Source organism: Mangifera indica, chromosome 1, assembly GCF_011075055.1.
Source record: "Mangifera indica cultivar Alphonso chromosome 1, CATAS_Mindica_2.1, whole genome shotgun sequence".
NCBI lineage: Eukaryota > Viridiplantae > Streptophyta > Magnoliopsida > Sapindales > Anacardiaceae > Mangifera > Mangifera indica.
Genome location: NC_058137.1, coordinates 20,110,421 through 20,130,796, shown reverse-complemented (window position 1 = coordinate 20,130,796; position 20,376 = coordinate 20,110,421). Strand labels below are relative to the sequence as shown.

At 33.5% G+C, this 20,376-nt stretch overlaps 1 protein-coding gene across 1 annotated transcript; it reads left to right on the top strand.

The window, feature by feature from the left end:
- The first annotated feature begins 13,841 nt into the window (after window positions 1-13,841).
- On the top strand, window positions 13,842-17,959 carry LOC123193430 (AP2-like ethylene-responsive transcription factor ANT). The gene is made up of 9 exons (XM_044606429.1): window positions 13,842-14,763; window positions 14,903-15,533; window positions 15,707-15,789; window positions 15,969-15,977; window positions 16,073-16,161; window positions 16,256-16,329; window positions 16,424-16,474; window positions 16,572-16,648; window positions 16,964-17,959. Exons 1-9 carry the CDS (start codon window positions 14,412-14,414, stop codon window positions 17,620-17,622), a joined length of 2,025 nt encoding a protein of 674 aa, XP_044462364.1. The 5' UTR covers window positions 13,842-14,411; the 3' UTR covers window positions 17,623-17,959.
- Window positions 17,960-20,376: the final 2,417 nt, after the last annotated feature.

Genomic DNA, 20,376 nt, shown 5'->3' with positions numbered 1-20,376 from the left:
AATATGGCCAAACAACTATTTCCCACCTAAACTATGCTAAATTCTCAAAGTTTTTTCTATTAACTATGGAAATACCGTTTATCCACCCATGAACAGTTAAAATTAACGATAGTAAGGGTAAAATCGTTATTTTATATTTAATATTAAAAATAAACTTAAATATGATTTCATTCTCCCCCCCCCCCTAAATTTAAAAAACTAACTTTTCTCTCTTAAGTCAAGTTTGAAAAGATCACATCTCCCCCCCTAGGGTTTAGTTTCCAAACCCCTTCACTTTCTCTGGCGTCATCGTCAGTCGTCTCTCCCTCCCGACGGTTTCTCTTCCACCGACGGCCTGTCTCAACTCCATCCCAACCCATCTAGCGTCGTCTCGTCTTCGTCTGGGAATAGAAATCGTCTTCCCAGACGACGAAGACGAGATCGATCGATCTCGTTTTCGTCGTTTGGGAAGATGATCGTCTTCCCAGACGAAGACGAGACGACTCGTCGTCATCTGGGAAGATGATTTCTCTTCCCAGACGAAGACGAGACGATGCCGGATGGGTTGGGGTGGAGTTGAGGAGGGTCATCGGTGGAAGAGAAACCATTGGGAGAGAGAGACTACCGGTGATGACGTCGGAGACAGTGAAGGGGTTTGGAAACTAAACCATAGGAAGGGAAATATGATCTTTTCAAACTTGACTTAGAAGAGAAAAGTTAGTTTTTAAACTTTTAGAGGGAGAAATGAGATTAAATCTTCAGGGGTTAAGGTTTCGTTAAATTTAACCGGTCATGGGTGGGTAAACAGTATTTTTATAATTAATAGGAGGAACTTTGAGAATTCAACATAGTTTGAGTGGGAAATAGTCGTTTGGCCAATAAATATTGTCATTTGTTCTAAATTGCGAATGTAGACTGTGGAGAAATAGATGATGCCGAGTGATGTACATGATATTAAATGGCAAATTAGACTGCACAGTGTAATAAAAAATTACACTACACAAAGCATGAATATTACATACCACATTGGAAAGAACACTCAACGGTCAACACTCCACTCACTAAACAAGAAAATAAATATAATAATAAAATATGGAGATACAGCAAATTGCATTCAATTTACACGTATATATAATAAAAAAGGTACATTATGCACAGTGCACAATGTACTACTTAGTTAGCTTTTACAATTCATATACATAGCAGAAGCCATATCTTATTACATAACAATAAATCAAAATCTTCTTAAGTCTTGGTGACTTGTCAAAAAAATTTACAAATTCAACAGAAAATATTCAAATTTGCTGAAAAATATATATTGCTGTTGGAAAATTTACACAACCTACCAGGAAAACACCGCAGCACCAAAATATGATGAGAACTTGTTGGAAACTTGTTAAGTTGGTGAAGATGTTATCGGAAAATAGACCCAATAAAAGTACAAAGGTCAGCCGCCACAGTGAATAAAAAAGCTGTTTTTTTTTTTTTTCACTTCATTCAAAGTGCGCTTAGACCACACTTTTAAACTATTGCCTGCTCTCTCCCATAATGCCCCTACTTTTCAGATTTTTGGATATCCCCTCTCCTGTTCCTCTCTTTTTTAAAATCTTTTCTAGCGCTTTGCTAGCTGTTGTTGGTTGTGCCACATTCCTTATGCATTCCTAGTGGTCTCGATGAATGTTGGTCTGACATCTGTACAGTGTGTTGGCTTGACATCTATTCGAGCTTGCTATTGCCAATTGTCCCCCTCCTTCTAGCTTCCTTTTTGCTGCATGAAATGTAAACGTGAGTTCTAACATAGAGTAATTTACCCTTATAGGTCATCCCTAGAGTTAGAAACAGTAAATATGTTTGTGTGGAGGTGATTGGATGAGAGCACTTTACAATATTAAGAAACAAGACTAAGTAGTCAATTACTTACTACAAATGCATATTCCTTAAACTAATTTTTCATTTAACTGTTTTTGTTATAATTTATTTATTTTATTTCTTTTTAATTTCATGAAGATGGAAGGTGAAGTTGAGGTTCTCTTGCTAGATAAATGAGGATGGAGATTAAACAAGATCCATCTACTCAACTTGGAGAAAACAGTAAGCTGCAACAAATAAATTAGATGCAGATTGATAGACCTTCAATCACCAGGGTATACCATAGGGAGGGTAGCAAAAGGATTTCACCACAAGAGGTTGTTGAAGTGGAAGCTAAGAGTTTCACACATGTGGTAGGATAGCATATTTGAATTAAGTTGGATAACATTTTTTAATTGAGTTATGGATAGATAGTGCATTTGAATGGGATGATAAACTACAAAATGGGAAGAGAGCTCATTTTGAAAGGTGTTGCTGGACTTATAAAGAAAGAGGAAGAAGCTGAGGAGAGCATCAAGGAAAGGCACAGGGAATTAAGGGGTTATTTGGGGGGTTCGGTCTATGGGGAAACTGGCATTGTAATAGCCAATATCTAATTGGGTTCTGTCTTGTTCTCATCTCTAAATAAATTACTGTAGCATTTGGATTGTAACTCTGTTTATTCCAATCAATGAAAGTTCTTTACATTCCACTGGTATGTGTTACATTGTGTGCAACAAATACGTACAACATTTTACTGTCACATTAAGCCAAAACACATTAAGCGATTATATAGGTCATTACAAAACATTCACAGCAGGCTTCCATACCAGGAGCTGAAGACAGAGGAATTGGTTGAGGGGCAAAGTACAGCAATCCAGGTATCACAGATTGACCATGCTAGTGATGATTCTTGATAGGTTTTTAATTGATGATTTGAGTGTGAAAAAAGTAGGTAAGGGGAGAATGAATATTCGGGTTGCTTTTAAGCCCAAATCTAGTTTTCACTGTGGTATGCTAAGGAATTTTTTAGATTTTGAAATAGTGGCTTGCCAACAGAACTTAAATTATGGTTCTAATTCTAGTTCATATGAGATGTTGCAATCTAATTCTTTATCTGAACCCGAGGGTGAATCTAGCACAAGGTCAACTTCGACAAGACTTAAAAGATGCTACAACTACAAGAAATCCTGTTTGCTTAAAAAAATATTGCAAATGCTATAGAGGTAGTGTTGGATGCTTCATTGCCTACAAATGTGAAAAGTGCAAGAATGCATTTAGCAAAAAGGATGTTGACTCTACTTTGGAGAACAATGCATTAGACAAAAAGAAGAATTCAATAGCTACAAATTACCCACCTAGGAGAAGATTTTCCGTGATTAGAGACTTTCCTCCATTGTGTGAGTGAAATGTTAGCCTTGGAGACAAGGTGGTTGTTGAAGGGGAAGGAATTGTTCGGCCCCTATCATAGATGGAGATTATGATGAATAAGGGTAATTTAAGGAATTATCCAAGTTGGATTAGAATTATATTTTTATTAGAACTATCAATTTAATTGCAATTATGATAGGATTCAATTTGGATCAGGATTACCAAATTAAATTAGGGTTAGAAGAATTGGGAAAGGAGACCACCTATTTTTACTAGGATGGTTTAGATGGAAGGGTAGTAAGTATGTATGTTGATTAATAGCATCTGAGTAGTTTGATTGTATGTGTAAGTGTAACACCTTCATCTCAATCAAGTGTAATATTTGATTGAATCTCATCTTACCTTGTATTTATCATCAATAAAAATCTCTTACCAATATTTTACAATTTCATTCAATCATCTGCATTACAATTGAAGTGCTAACGTAAATAGGTTAACTTGTGTGTTTGCCAATGGTTTAGTTACTGTGTTAAAGATCTTTCTAATTTTTTACTCAATTATTCATCATTTTCCTCTTTTTATTATAAATATATTTAATTCCAACTTTTGGATTTTCAACAAGATTAAATCCTTTTTTTTCCTTTCCTTTTCTAACTTAGGATTTTCATTTTGTTGGTTTAGTGTTTTTCAAAGATTTTATATTTATGTGTTTTCAATGTTAAACAAGATTAAATCCTTTGTTTTCTTTCCTTTTTCTAACTTAGAAAACTTAGGATTATATATTTCCTAGAAGGTAGTGTCCCCATCCAGAATTATAAAAAAACATGATTGTAAAGTAGTAGATGGGTTTGAGCTTTTGGAATTGATGTGTTTGGTGATTTGTGCCTCTGTAATTTTCTTAGGTGTTCCTATGTAACTTTTGTTACTTGTCTTTGAAGCATTTAGAAGAAACAATGACAAGAAGGAATGAATGACTGAGGATGTGTTTTGTTTATTTGAGCTTCTGTATATATAGTTCTGTATTTATCCCATCTTACCTACTTCAAATACATTGATCACATTTGACCAAGATCATCTAAGTCAACAATGCTGTTGATCTATATTTTGGTCATTATTTATGCTAATGGTTCAGCCTTCTGATGTTACAGGTATTTACATAATATACTCATATGACAAGAGCAACAAGAGTGAAAGCATTTGCAGAAAATGTGACTGGCAATTTTGTACAGATAAAAATTTCTTGACTCTTGTTTGTCTATTTGCCATTTAGTCCATTTCTCAAGTATTTATAAACTGAATGATAATGAAATTTGGTTGTGTTGCTTTGTTTTTCTCTTTCTTCTATTTACTAATATTTTCTTTTTATAATTTCCATTCTCCCTTTTCATGCTATTTCTGTGATAAATGTGCATATAAAAGGATCATATAATCTTTTTGGCTCAAAATCAACATATGTTGAAATTTGCTGCCTGCAAAGATGTGATGAGATCAACAAATTTTTGAAGTTTCATTCCATGTAAATATGTAGAGTATAGTTAAATACTTAAATACATGAGGTGACTGTCTCCGTTTTCGTCTTCTTGATGAAACTCTTCGTCTTCTTAGACGAGATATTTGTCAGTTGAAGTTCCAAAGAAGGGGAGAAAGACTGTAGGAGCATGATAATACATTGGAGACTCTTCATCGCCAACGATAACATCGGAGATTGAAAACTAAAACTTGAAGGGAAATGTCATTTTTTAAAACTTGGAATAAGGGAAAACTTTTAGTTTTTAGAATTTAAGGGGAGAAAAGGAAATTAAATTTTAGTTTATTTTTAATATTATAGATAAAATGAGGATTTTATCCTTCAAACTAACAGACTTAACCTCTTATGAGTGGATGTTTGAGATTTTTAAAATTAAAGAGTGAAAATTTTGGAAAATAACATATTTTGGGTGGGAATAAGTACTTTGGCCTCAAATGTATCTCATAAGTCACAGCCTTTAAAAATTACAGCCAAAAAAAAAAATCTGCTTCATTGTCTTTCCTTTGTGCTGTTGCAGAAGAAGCAGAAAAGGAAAAAGCAAATTAATCCATATTTCCAGGATTTGTAGTTGGCATGAATATAAATTGTCGTATGGTAAGCAAGGTGTGTTAATGGGTTTTGGATTGTTGCCTAAAAGAAACCCAATTAACACAGAGATGCATTTCCCTATAATTGATTTCACTTGCTTTGTTTGCGCCCTCTTTCAGGCCATTTGAGTTCCCTATGAATGAGAGTATTTTGGTGGTTGTTGTTTTATGACTTTAACCCGATCAGTGGATAGAGTTTGCCAGCTGCTTGGTTTCATTCTATATCTAGAGGATTTACTCTTTATGTGATACAAAAATATAGCCAGGGCTACAATTCCATTAGAGTTTAAAGTAGTCACATTTTACAGCTTATATTTTAAAGAAAGAGTCCAGAAAAATAGTAAATGTACAGAAATCTGGACAACAAAAATAAATGTAAAAATATTTTCTATAAAATGCAACTGTCCAGAGTAGCAGTAGAAAGAATCTTATCGATGAATGTGACATGTCAGGGTTCCCTTAGACCGTGATATTGCAGAGATGAGAAAGCAACTGGAGAGAATTATAAAGCCAGTCAAAGAGAGTTATGAGGCTTGGAGTTTGCAGACAGTGGATGGTTTAATGGAGGATGCACTTTATTGGTGTGAAATGTTTACTCTCCATGAAAAAAAGGAAAAGGAGTCAATCATCTTTTAATCCATTGCTACAATATAGCAAAAACACTCTTCTCCGGTCGCTCTCAGACGGGTTGCTGTCTACAGTGTGCTCTTTTTTTTCAACCTTGGCTGGCTGTTCCTGTGATCTTATTAAGATTTTGTTTGGATTTTTTGTTCCCCATGTGAAATACCTAACCAAAACCCCTAGTCAATCAATTGCATTGCTCAGGTTTAATTTTTCGTCTGTTTATTTTGTTCGTCTTACTCTTTTTTTTTTACCGCAAAAATGACATATATTTCTTCATCTGGAAAATGTGAAAACACCCGTTATAACTATCCTTATATCAAAAATGCAATTACCAGTAACTCTAATTTTCTTTGTGAGTTCAAAAGTTTTCAATTAGTTGTGGAGTTTGAGTTGTGTTGTGCCATAAATTTGACGTATGGAAGAGTTGTTATTAGTTGGAAGGAGTTAAATGCGATGGACTTAATAAAGTAAGTTTTTGAGCTAGTCATAACTCCTCAGCTTTACAGACCATGAGCCTTATTCATGAAACCTGCAGAATCCAACAATTACCACGCTCTACAGAAGAAACCAGCAAGTAAGAATTTAGCTTTACTGGTAACTTACACATTCTACTCCAAGAATCCTGATCATATGCAGGCTTTAGTTTAAGGCCTTGTCAGTGTAGCAATAACAATGTATTAATAAATAAATAGAAACACTGCTAAAACGAGGCAACATTGTAAATTGTAATATCCACCCTGTTGCCTTAAGATGATGCTGCAAAAATTACAGAACCCAGAAGTCACTTTCTATCAATTTTAAACAAAAGGTTTTATATCATTGTTAAATTATCACTTATGATGCCAGGACAAGAAGGGTTTGGAACATTTTTCAAGAACTTGTGTTTCTTTAAGTGGAAAGCAGCAACATTAGGCTTAAATATTTCATTTATAAATTATGAAGTTACCAGCAAGATGGAGATTAATTATTGAAGCAGTGGAACTAAGTACAGTCAGAAAGTTTGATATCAATGGCTATCAGCAGAGTCAGAGAGGGCAAAAGGGTCTTTAGACAGCAGAGAATTGGGCTGGAACTCAATTCTAATAAAGGTAAATGACAGGCCCTATTAAAAGCAGACATTTGAAGAGAAAAGAGGCACCACCAACCGAGCCTTCCCCATCTGCTTCCCACCAAAGGAGTGGTGAATGTTGTAATGAAAGAAAGAAAAGCAAAATTTGCTGAGGCACCCACAAAGTCCTTTTCTTAGACCACGCACTATTTATAGTAAAATGTTATTGGCCTCTAGTGCCGGATGGGTGGATTTACTCATCATTACTACAATCAAAAAGAAAAAAAAGTCTCTCTCTTCTCCTTCATTTTTGCCCTACTTTCACCTCTTTCCCTCCCTAAGTCTCCCAGTCCCTTTTCAAATCGCATCATTCCCTCTAGAAAATCTGTCTCCATGAACTTGGTTGTGCAAATTTGCATGCAGCTTATTTTGAACTTGGAAATTTATATTTAAAGAGCAATAAGGTAGTGAAGTGAAACACCTTAAAAATTGAACCAAACTCCTCGATTAAACACAACAATATGGTGCAAAAAGAAACCCACTTTTGCATATTTAATAACAAACACTCTACTCTGAAGTCTGAAATTTTATTTCCCCTATTAAGATCCGTTAGTGTGCCCCGTTTTGGAAAGAAATTAATGAGTTTAAGGGATTCTTACTGTAAATCCCTCTCAGGGATATCGGGAATTACTTTATAACCTCTGCTATTATCCAAACATTATGGATTGACTATTGGCAGAAGACTAATTGTGAAAAAAATTCTGCATATGGAAAAAAAAACCCATCAAACCCCAGAGAAAAAAAATTACTGTTTAATTTGGATAACGTTTTATTATCAAAATTAAAACATTACTTATAGATAAATTATTTAAAAAATTATTAGGTATAAATAATTATTATATTCGATAAGATTTAATAGATATAAATAATTATTTTATTTGATTAGAGGTAATAAAAAAATATTAATATTTAAATGCTCTTGAGTATAATTATTCTAAAATATTTTTTATATTATTTGTTATACTAATTAAAAATAAGATTACTTTTTATCTAAATAAATATATAATTATAATAAAATTAAAATTATATTAGTAACATTTTAATATTTAAATTAAAAGTGATAATTTAGTAATTTAATCTCTAAATTAAATATGTTTACCATATTATCACATATATTATTTATTATATCATTAAAAGATTACTATAATATTTTATTATAAATAAAATAATATAAATAATAAAAAATAAATTATCTATTATATATTATATATGTTTTCTTTTTTCTTTTTTCTCTCCTAGTCAATAGTAAAAAGAAATCCTAATTATATTCAACTATTCAATTCCAGCCTAGTAAAATTAACACTATGAACACCGAATATATACAACCAACAAATGTTTTCTCAATAACACAAAGAAAATCAAATCTTGAAAACAACGATCTACCCATCGAACGAAATCGGGGTTTCGTAGGAATCCAAGTTAGGAAGAGCCGCCGTATCGTGCTGCAGGAGCCAGGCGCCATAGTTGGGTATCGCATTGTCATCAAAAGACACAATCATCCCTCCCCAGCAAATATTCTTTCGTCCCATCACCATACGTGTAACCATACATGCAAAGCCAATTGTTTCCGGAACAACCCTGCATTCCTGAACTGATTTTTTAAAACCACTTAATCTGATCTGTTATCTGTAGAGATGTGGACGTGGTGTTGGAATGATTACAGTGATATGGCTGCAGGTGGAACCGGTTAAGATTGTCCCTTTTTTTCTTTGTTAAAAGATTTATGATGGTGTGTTGCCATCTTAGGGTGCATGGAAACTGGAGATTTTCCATTGTGAGATTGATGATGGTGGGATAGTCTAGTTTTATATAGAGAGATTTGTGACTGGATTTTCGCGAAGGTTGGATTTTTATTAGATTATAATTCGGTTTGTGAAAGGGAGAAATTGTTTTAACCTGAACAATGAAAGAGTAGAATGTGAAAGGGAGAAGGAGACAAAATGAGTGGAAAAAAATTATTATTATTCTTCTTAAAATATTATTTGATCTTTATTCTATCATATTGGCATCGACAGGATACCCTCCGAGATTCAGCTAGATCAAGAAACTTGGGGGTGTTCGGATTGGAGAAATAATCTCTGGCTTTAATTTGGGAAATTTTGAATTTGTTTAGTTAGTGCCGAGCAATTATCACAAGTAAAGATTAAAGAACGATACAAGGAAGAATGTGATGGGTCGTTAAAATTTGAAAGTGGACCTAAAAGAATTTGAGGGGTACGTTAGCCATATTCTCCGAGTATTACCAGACTTTAATGGCAGAGAAGGATATAAAGCGTTCCATTCTTTTTTATTCTTTCAAGGGCCCCTTCACTATCATTGAAGGAATATTTATGACCTTGAGCTAGACCTTGTAATTTGTACGAGGCCAAAGGATTATTTCCCACTTAAGTTTTATCTTAATCTTAATAGTATATTTGTAATAAACAAAAAAATTCTAAATATTTACTCATTTTTTAATTTTTAGTAAAATTATTATTAAATATAAGATAAAATTATTATTTAATAATATTATTAAAAAATATATAATTTTATCTTATTTTTTATCTAAATTTTAAAAATTAATATTTCACTCTCATATCTAAACTTTGAAAAATGACTCCCCCTCAAATCTTTAGGTTTTTTTTTCACACCTCATGCCACCGATAAGCGCCAATAGTCGAAGGCCCAAAACTTTGTTGGATGACTAAGCGTCAACTAAAGGTTGTCCTATGGAAGACGATGTCTTCATCCGCTATATACCTGAGGAAGTGGTTGGATCTCAGGTTTGACATTCTAGGAGGAAAAGTGAATTTTTTATAATTTAATTATGAGAAAAATTATTAATTTTTTAAATTAATGGGAGAAATAAAATATAATTTTATTTTTTTAATATTACTAGTAAAATGACTTTTTTACCTCTTAACCGTAAGAAAAAATTCATGAGTGTATCCTAATAAATTAAAAATTGGATAGATATTTAGTTTTTTCTCTACCCCAGATATATATTTGTCATTCCACCAAAACGTGGATGGGAATAGTCCTTTGGCCTATGCATCAATGCTTTTGCACACCGAAACTTGACCACTGCCCACTCATGCTGTAAATTCAATTTAGGCCAAAAGTAAAAAACATTGATTGCCGCCCAAGGTTGAGGCAAACACAAATTTTCACCAGTTAATTATTAAAAACTTAATTACCCCCTAGTCTGTTAAATTTTGCTACTATTATCACGAGTAAAATTATCATTTAAAAATTTTATTTGAAGAAAAAAATTTTATCTTATTTTTCTATCTTAATTTTGAAAACTCATAATTCTCCTCCAACTTTATATTTCTCAAGTATAAAAACTCATTTTTTCCTCCCAAGTCTCATTTTGCAACATCTATATTTTTTCGTATTCCAATCACCCCCCAACTTTTTAAAAAATCTTAGTTTCATCCCACTTATGATTTAGTTTTTAGATTGTTGCCGGTGATCATCTCCTTCCATCTCCCACGTCTCATCTATCTAGTTCAAGTTGCTGACATCCATCTCTCTCTCTCATTTCTCTATTACTTGATATTTTTGTCAAAGACAGAGATATCATTTTTGTCATCAAAAAAGACACATCTAGAGATCTCAAAAACCGAATAAGAGATACGAACAACTATTAAAAGAAAATAATTTTTTTATATAAAATTTTTAGATGATGTTTATATATTTAATAATAATAATAAAAAAATTTAATAGATTAAATTTTTAAAAATTAAGAGTTTGGATTAGACTGTAAACTTAGGTGGGAAGGAGAATTTGGCCCTCAATTTAATCCCTAACAATATTCTATTTAAATTTTAAGTAGAGATTGATAAGACATGACAGAGAGTCCTCCAACTTCATCTTGCCTCTTACTTTTTGTCTGGACGCAGGCAGGTGTTGACTTTTTCTAGCATCTAGACGAAAGAGAAATTTAGATTTTTCTTCTTTTATATTAATTTTTCTTTAAGATGCATTTAATAATTCCGTCAGGATCAGGGCGAAGCCGACCATGCTATTCACATGATTGTATTGTGACAGTGAGTACAATAATAATATGAGGATCATCACTTTCTTTCACATTTGGAGGCTGACTTGTTTTACCGTTTAATAATATCTTTTCATTTGTATTTGTTTCTTCCTTTCAGACTCCATTTATTCTCCTTTATTACAGTACACCGCCTAAAAAAAAACAATAGAGCACACCCATTTTTTAATAACGGATCGGATCTTGACCCGGTCAAAGGTCCAATCCAATTGTTATTCGGTTCTATTGTTGAATTAGGACAATGTTTATTTTATTATATATATATAAGAATTTCTAACCCGGTGGTCTTACTGGTGCATCCCAAAACATGATATAAAATTACGTTGATGTCATGGTAACTTTACAATTATTTGCTTGGGCCAAATTAGACACCAAATTCCAATCAGACAGATCCCATCAACTAAGGATAGAAAACTTTTTTTTATCCTAATCCTTATCAAATTTGTCTCGTTTTCAATATAAAGATGATAATAAATCTTTATCCTCGATTTAGAAATAGTGAAAAATTAATCTCTCCTTTATTACGAAGAAAATTCTTCTTCTTTTTCTTTCACCATTCTCATTCTCATCCATACTATATCAATAATGAAAAATTTATTATATATTACGATTTTTTTTATAATAATTCAAAATTTAAAAAAATATTTTAATATATAGAAATTTAGAAAAGATATAAGGGAATAGATAAATTAAAGAAGAGATGGATATGAAAAAAGATAATTCAAAGATATATTTATTACCATTTCTATCTTATTCTTAATTATAAAAATTTTAGTTATTCTTAATTTTATTTATCCTTATAAGAGAATTTCCTCAACATGCAAAGGAAAAAATTAAAGGGTTGAAAATTTGGCTTATCAGGGCAAATTGTCATCTCTGCCCTCAGTCAGTTCGGGTTTAAGTTTACATTCAAAACTTCGAGGGTCCTTATGGTAATTAAATTTTCCAGGCTCATAATTTATATATTTAATACCATACCACCCAAATTAAAAAAATAATAATAATATTCAATACTCCTCTTTTAAGACAACCTAAGTTGCCACGACCCACCCAGACGGCCTTTTTGTTTTCTAGTTTTCTTGTGATAATGAAAAAAGCCCCCACCTCAACTACAGTATAAGTATTTACATTATATTATATAATTGTATAGCTGGTAAAAATTATTGCATCAAATTTATGTAAACAACCCAACTCATCCTGTATATTATAAATGTCACCACCCCTTCAACACTAGCAGACACTGAGGGCAAAAGATGGGTATTCGTTTGTAATGACAAATTAAATTGAAACTAAACTAGAATTAGAGATATTGATATAACTTAATTATTATAATACAACAAGGGCCTTTGATTGAAGTGATCAAAATATTATTTTAATAATTTATCTTTTATTTATTTGATTTATAATTAATAAAAAAATTTATTAATATTTTATTATTTATAGTGATAAAATAAATTATTATCACAAACTAACTTAAGTATTAAAAAATTATTAAAATAATCTTAATTTTATTATAATTACATCATAAACACCTAATTTTATAAAATATAATAATAATTTATAGGTCAAAGGACTATTTCCCACCCAAGTTTAGTTGTGTTTTCAAAGTCACACTTGCAAAATTTAAAAAATCCAAAATCGCACTCGTGACTAAATTGTTGTTAGAATTTTTTATTATAAGCATAGATAAAATTATTATTTTACTAATAATATTTTAAAAGACATATAAATATCAATATATTTTTCTCTCTAAATTTTAAAAACTAACAACTTCATCCATGTCTAAAGTTTTTCAATATTAATAGACACATTTTGCCCTCTAAATTTTTTCTTTACCTCTCTGGTCATCATCTCTGACGTTAACAACCTCTCATTTACATCCTAAATCGTTAGTTGACGCATAGGAAGCAATTTGGAATAGATCTCTTATGGATCTCTTCATCTCTTGACCTCTTCAACTCTAGATTGTTTCTCATGCATCAGTCAATTGTTTAGGGTGGAGAAGGGAAGTAATTGGAACTAGAGATGGTAGTTAGATGGGAGAAAAAAAAATCTAAAATTTAAAGAGCAAAATGTAACTTTTCAAAGTTAAAAACCTTTAAATATAAGTGAAATATTAATTTTTAAAATTTTTAGAGAAAAATATAATAAATTTATATTTTTTTATTATTATTATTAATAAAATAATAATTTTATTTTTATCTCTCATAAAAAAATTTCACCCCCCGCAATCGTAACTTAAAAAATTACAACTAAATTTGGGTGGTAATTACTCCTTTAGCTTAATTTATATTCAATACTCTTATAACTCCTGTGAGAGATAATCTTTCATTTTAAATAATAAATTATTAACCGGATCAAAGCATCCTACAAGTTTGAAATGTTGCTCCTGACGTTGCAAAAGACAAGGCAAAAGTCAATCTGGGAACGACTTGCCGTAGCTCGGCGTGACTTGTGAAAGACAGAACACAATCACAGATTATGTGGAAACGGCGTCGTTCGTGATGCTACTACTACGTAGACATGGAGGCAGATTGGCAAGTACGTGGCTATTTTCTTGAGCTGCAAACCGGTAGGGCCGGTAGAGAGTGGCAATGTGAAATGACGGGATGGACGCTTTGTCTTCTGCTTGTGGAAATCTATTCAAAGCCTGAGAAACATTAAAGACCTTCACAGTACATTGTTATGTGTCATATTTATAAGGCACACCCACTGAATTCACCGGTATTTTAAGAAATCATAAATTACAGAGAGAGAAGAAAATAACTGCTGGGTTTTTGGGAGATTTTAAAATAAGTATTTCTGTATTTGTATGTATAGTCTATCTGTAGATATAGCTCTTACAATTTGAAATCTTTTTAATGCATCTTCCATCTTTTGTGAGGTATTAAGAGATGACTCTCTTAAGAAAAGATAGAGAAAGGCAAAGAGGGAAGGGGAGAGTAGGGTAAAGCTAAAAATTAAAGAGGAGGTCCTTCTCATACACAGATCCCTATGGAATGCAGGAAGGATGCCCGGTATTGCTTGCTGGAATTCATTCTTTTTGCTTAGTTTAAAGGAACTTGCTTTGTGTTGTTCTCTCTAGAAATCTTTTCAGTGAGATAGAGAGAGAAAATGAGCATAGATTGAGTTGTGCAGTAGTTTGGATATTTTTATTTGAGAGGGTGGATTTTGTCCAATCCCTTGTTCAACTAGAAGGCCAAAAATAATTTAACTGAGGATTAGCTTTGAAAATGGGGCGAGAGATTAGTATATTTTTTTCCCAATGATTTAGTTGCCTTGCAAGAGGAGAAACTTACAAGTGGAAAGTAGCAACTTACAGAGAAGATGAAGTCCATCAGCAACAACGATAGCAGCAATAACAACCACAACCTCAACAATAATACCTGGTTAGGCTTCTCTCTTTCACCTCACATGAAAATGGAGGTTTCTCAGGACCCTCTTCACCTTCAAGAAACACAGACTTTTTCTGGTTCTTCTTCTTCTTCTCGTATTCCTACAGCCATCCCAGCAAGTTTTTTTCAACCCCCTCTTCAACCTCTTAGTTACGTCCCTTACTATGGCGTCGAAGTTGATCACCAAAATGCTGCCCTGTACTCTTCTTTGCCTGTCATGCCTCTCAAGTCTGATGGTTCTCTTTGTTTAATGGAAGCTCTAAACGGGTCTCAGCAACCACAAGGTTAGGCTCAAACTTAACTTAAACTAGCATATTCTTTTCATTTAGAAGTTCGTTAATTTCTTCTTAGACAAATGAAAAATGCTACATTATGCTTATAAAAACCACTGAACTATTTTGTCTTTTCACTTTTAATGTGAAGGAATGGTAACAACTTCAACACCAAAACTGGAAGACTTCTTTGGCGGTACTTCCACGGGGACCCATCACTATGAAAGCAATGACCGAGAAGCAATGGCTCTTAGTTTAGACAGTACCATCTATTTCCACCAGAACTCTAGCCATGCCCCTCATGACCAAAATCTCCTGAACAAGCTCCATGATAATTCTAGGCTCCAACCATACCAATATTTCACTCCTTCCTATATGGGAGACAACAAAGATAAACCCCAGGTACCAGACTGCAAGTTACAGCTCCCAACAATGGCGGATGATGGTATCCATTCCGCCAAGAACTGGGTTGCAAGAAACTATGAAACTGACCATTCACTGCAGCAGAAAATGGTTTACAGCATGAGTGATAATGGTGCTGATTCTAGTAATATGAGTGCAATGCCATATAGGAATTTGCAGTCTTTGAGCTTAACCATGAGCCCTGGCTCCCAGTCAAGCTGTGTCACAGCTTCACAGCAACTCACACACACTATGACTGACTCTGTCACCTTGGAAACTAAAAAAAGAGGGCCTGAGAAGGTGGATCAAAAGCAAACTGTTCATAGGAAATCCATTGATACATTTGGCCAGAGAACTTCTCAGTACAGAGGTGTCACAAGGTTTCGTTTTTCCTATTTCCTTATTATTTTAAAAAATAAAGTCTTTCTTTCATGTAATTTTACCAGTTATTATGCATATTAGTGTTTGTTCTGCTCTTTTTTCTACTGTTTTCTGTATTATGTCTGTTTTTCTTTTTCACGTTTTGATAAGTGCATCTTTTCTTGTCTTTCAGGCATAGATGGACTGGTAGATATGAAGCTCATCTCTGGGACAATAGTTGCAAGAAGGAAGGGCAGAGTAGGAAAGGAAGGCAAGGTTAGTGAGGAAAATAAATTGGCTTCTTCAACATAAGCCACATGAATTTTTTTACCTTCAGTGGCTCTGCATTTTCTGGACACCTTTTTTCTTGACCTGACTTATACTATATATAATACTAATTTTTGGTGTTTTATGCTTGGCTGGGGGTGCCCCTTGAATTCGCTGATGATTCTCAGTTTATCTGGGTAAGCCTTTTTTTCAATGTATAATTATTTGGTATTTTAACATATTCTATCTTTTATATCCTGGGATCAAGTAATTCCAAAATATTTATTTTCAGGAGGTTATGATATGGAAGAGAAAGCTGCAAGAGCTTATGATCTAGCTGCTCTCAAGTACTGGGGTCCCTCCACACATATAAATTTCCCAGTAATGATTTTATTTCATCTAACATATTCCTATATTTTTATAAGGGTTTTTTCAACTTTTCTTACTAATTAATGTAATCATGTTGCTTCATTAGCTGGAAAATTATCAGCAGGAACTTGAAGACATGAAGGGCATGACCAGACAGGAGTATGTTGCTCACTTGCGAAGGTAAGTCTTTGCATCCTTTTTATGCCATTGTTATATATTCAACTTCATTTTTTCTTTTAATTTTTGCTCTAAATAACTAATTGCTTGTATGCAGAAAAAGTAGTGGCTTTTCTAGGGGAGCCTCGATATACAGAGGAGTAACAAGGTCCCATTCTACTAATACATAATTTTTCACTAGATTGCATTGGCTGATTCTGACTGTATACATGAATTTGTAATTATTTCTGATTCAATAATAACAGGCATCATCAACATGGAAGATGGCAAGCTCGAATTGGCAGAGTAGCAGGAAACAAGGATCTTTATCTTGGGACTTTCAGTGAGTTTTATTGAATCTTGAATTTCTTAGACAAAATTCTTGTATAGTTTATTGATTATTGTGTGTATTTTCAACATTCAATCATGTTGTCTTGTTTGTTTACAATTACAATTAAGAGATGAGAAAGGATATGCTTTATGATCAATTCGAAAGGGTAATCTTTGAACCACTCTCAGGATCTTTGAACTCTTTTTAGTCACTGATGATGCTACATGAGGCTGAACTTTAGGATTGTTGTGAGCTCATTGCTACCAGGATTCAGTTAGTTTAACTGAAGCTAATTATTAGTTTTCATTGAACTGATTGAAATTTCAGGCACCCAAGAGGAAGCGGCTGAAGCCTACGACATTGCAGCTATAAAATTTCGTGGGATAAATGCTGTGACTAACTTCAACATAACGCAGTATGATGTGGAACGAATCATGGCTAGCCCCACCCTTCTTGCAGGAGAACTTGCTCGGCGAAATAAGGAGATTGTTACTATTCCTGATACTGAGGCAACTAATCACAAAAACCCTGCTGCTCATGGCGGCAACAATGTGGAAAGCATACCAATTCAAAAGAACATTGAAGGTTTCATGTATCAGTCATCATTATCTCAGCAACAACTTGAGCAGAAAGTACCAAATATGATTGATAATTACAAGGCTCAAACTTTCTCAATGGCAGCTGAAAGTGTGATGGGTACTGATACAATGAGCTCGGGTCAACAAGAGGTAGAGGATTCGACCAAGATGGGTAATCATCTCTCCAGTGCCTCTTCTTTGGTGAGCACCTTGAGTAGCTCCAGAGAAGGCACCCCAGATAGGAGCAGTGCCCCATTGCAGTATGCGATGCCTTGTGCAGCTGCGATCAATATTTTCAACAGTCCAACCACCACTGTTAATTCTTGGATTCCCACCGCTGAAAGGAGGCCGCCTCCAGTAAACATGCCTCTCAATATGCCGGTTTTTGCTGCGTGGACAGATTCCTAGATGGTCTGTCGATGTAGTTTCAATGTCTTTTTGCATGGACAAAATAGAAAGCTGAAGTGAGTGGATTAATGCTAGCATGGGACACCTGAGCAAGAACAAATTTCTAACGTTATCTTTTTAGGCATATATGTGTTATGAACATCTTATTAAAAAAAGAAATGGTGGGGAGAAGCTTTAAAGACATTATGATTGGAGTCTATGAAATGATTTACCTAATATGGATGACCCAATTTCATAATTAGATTCTACTTTATTCTCTTCTGTAAGTACAGAGCCAGCTCAATTTGTATCTTCCAAAAACGTTTGGCTGTAATGAGATCGGTCATTTGCTTTTTAACCTTTTGACCACAATTGCTTTGTGTTCACAGCAACCTCTTCTTCTCCACGTCTGTGGAGATATGATTATTCTATTTAATCAGCTTTCTCCAAAGGTAAAAGAAATTCTCACTCACATAATTCAAAAACGACCAACTTAGCTTTCTAAACCCACTGGTAGCTGTAAGACAATAACATGTTCAAATGCAGGTTTGTATGACCAGTCAAAGCTTCGTAGGTGCAGCATAATTTTGTTTCCTTCCCATCCCATGCATATTGCAGCCTCACTTCAAATCTGTAATGTACATTACCTGTGAAATTCAAGTTTCCTAAGGATTCCCTCATGAATAAGGTTGGTGGAACTGTTGTACATTTAAATTGGTGGAAATAATAAAGTGGAAGTTGAAATAATGAGCATTAATGGATCAATGAAATTATAAATATTTACTTTTGAGTACACAAATAGATATATAGATAATCTGTCATTATGTGATTGAATAATTTTTCAATTAAGGATAAAGTAACATCCATTATGTGATTGAATAATTTTAAATTGATGATAAAGTGATACTTAATCACAGATGATGTGTTATGATATCTTCACTAAGTCTTTGATGAACTCAAAATGAACATGAATAATAGCTAGAAACTTCATCTCTATGCATGTAGAATAAGTAATTAAGTTAATTTCAAATAAATGTTCTCACCTAAACACTCTTAAAATAAACCTAGAGAGCAGGAGGGTACTTTGATATCATACATAGAAACAGTAGAAAACAAATGTTTTCAACAAAATAATATGCATTAAATTCTCACACAAGAGGTGAGAGCTCATCATCTAACGTACCATTATTCATTGGGGTTTTGAATTATACAAAAACAAAGTGCCGCTTCATAAAGACAGCCATAGTTCCCTGCTCCAGGGTAGGCCTGGATATGATCAGAGCCGGTTCGGCCTAAAAAGTTGATTTGATTCGATTCGAATCAAATTTGAACCAAAAAATTTGGCTTATTTTTAATTAGAGCCGAACTTGAGCCAAAAGATGTTTGGCTCGGTTAAGCTCAAATTCAACTACAATGAAGAATGTCTTAGTGTAGTTTTTTTGTGTAGATACTTTTGCTCTAATTGCAAAGGACTCAATTGTCACCACAGTAAAAACTCCATCAAATTATCTTCAAACTTGTTTTTTATATTTTCATATTCTTTAAATTTCATTTCTGTCTTACCATCCTCTAAATAAGGAGGTCATTTTTGGAATGTTTCAACTGGACGTACATATGAGATGATCTCTAATTTTCAATATGGTCTGGATATAACCAAGCCGGCTCGGTCTCGAAAGTTGATTCGGTTTGATTTAATTCGGCTCAAATTCTTTAGTTCATTTTTTAATGCAAGCCGAACTAGAGTCAAGCGGTGTTCTGCTTGGCTTGGCCCGAATCCACCCCTACTCCAGGGCCTGCTGTTATTATTAGGGTATGGCTAACCCTCTTCCTTTCACCGGTAACACTGATAATGAATTAAGTTGAAGTGTACAAATATATTAATACTTGCAGCTGTTGCTTCAATTTGAAATGAACATATATAGATTCACAATCTAAAGAGTTGACCATTATTATTATTTTTTATTTTAATTGGTTGACTGACATGGAGGTTTGCTGTGGATTTCCAGATTGTGCTATAAATGTAGCGGGAAAATTAGGTAAAAAAGGATGAGTTATTTCACTGAATTGAAAACTTGGTATCACAATGCTTCATAATGGTAACCAACATCCCATATGCTGTTTAACAAAAAAACCAATTTCATAATGTGTCATAGTCATATCTTAGTCAGAATTTACTTTAGTCTGTTAACACCAGAGTTTTCATCAAGCATTAAGCATGCTTTATGAACATGTGAGATCAGAGCCTTTTTGAGAGGGAAAAGTGTGATTAAGGAGATCATTATGAGTTGGCAGGATTGACAATTAATAAATTTACTAAGACTCCACTGACTCCACAGACACAGTAAGTGGCTGGTGAATTGTTCTGCAGCTTGAACAACACTCAGATCTCACTTTATAAAAAGGATGTACAGAAGCATAATAGGAAAATCTTAACAACCCTTTTGGGACACACCTGTTTTGACATAAACAATTTTTGATCATTGTGTGAAAACAGGCAATCTGTCGCTATTCAATCAGTGATCACTTGTGATTTAGATGCCTTTACTGAAGGGGGCGTGCTTTATTTACATCTAAAAAGCAAAAAGCATAACAAAAAGGAGTGGCCTAACTTAGGATTAAGCAGACCAAGAAACAATAAAACAAGTAGCTGGGGAAATATACAGGATTTGGTACAACGTAAATACAACAGTTATATATGTAAAGATAGGAGAAGGAATTGCTAAAGTTTTTGATTTTATAAAAGTTCCTGTACAGTCTTGATTAAAGTTTCCTCAT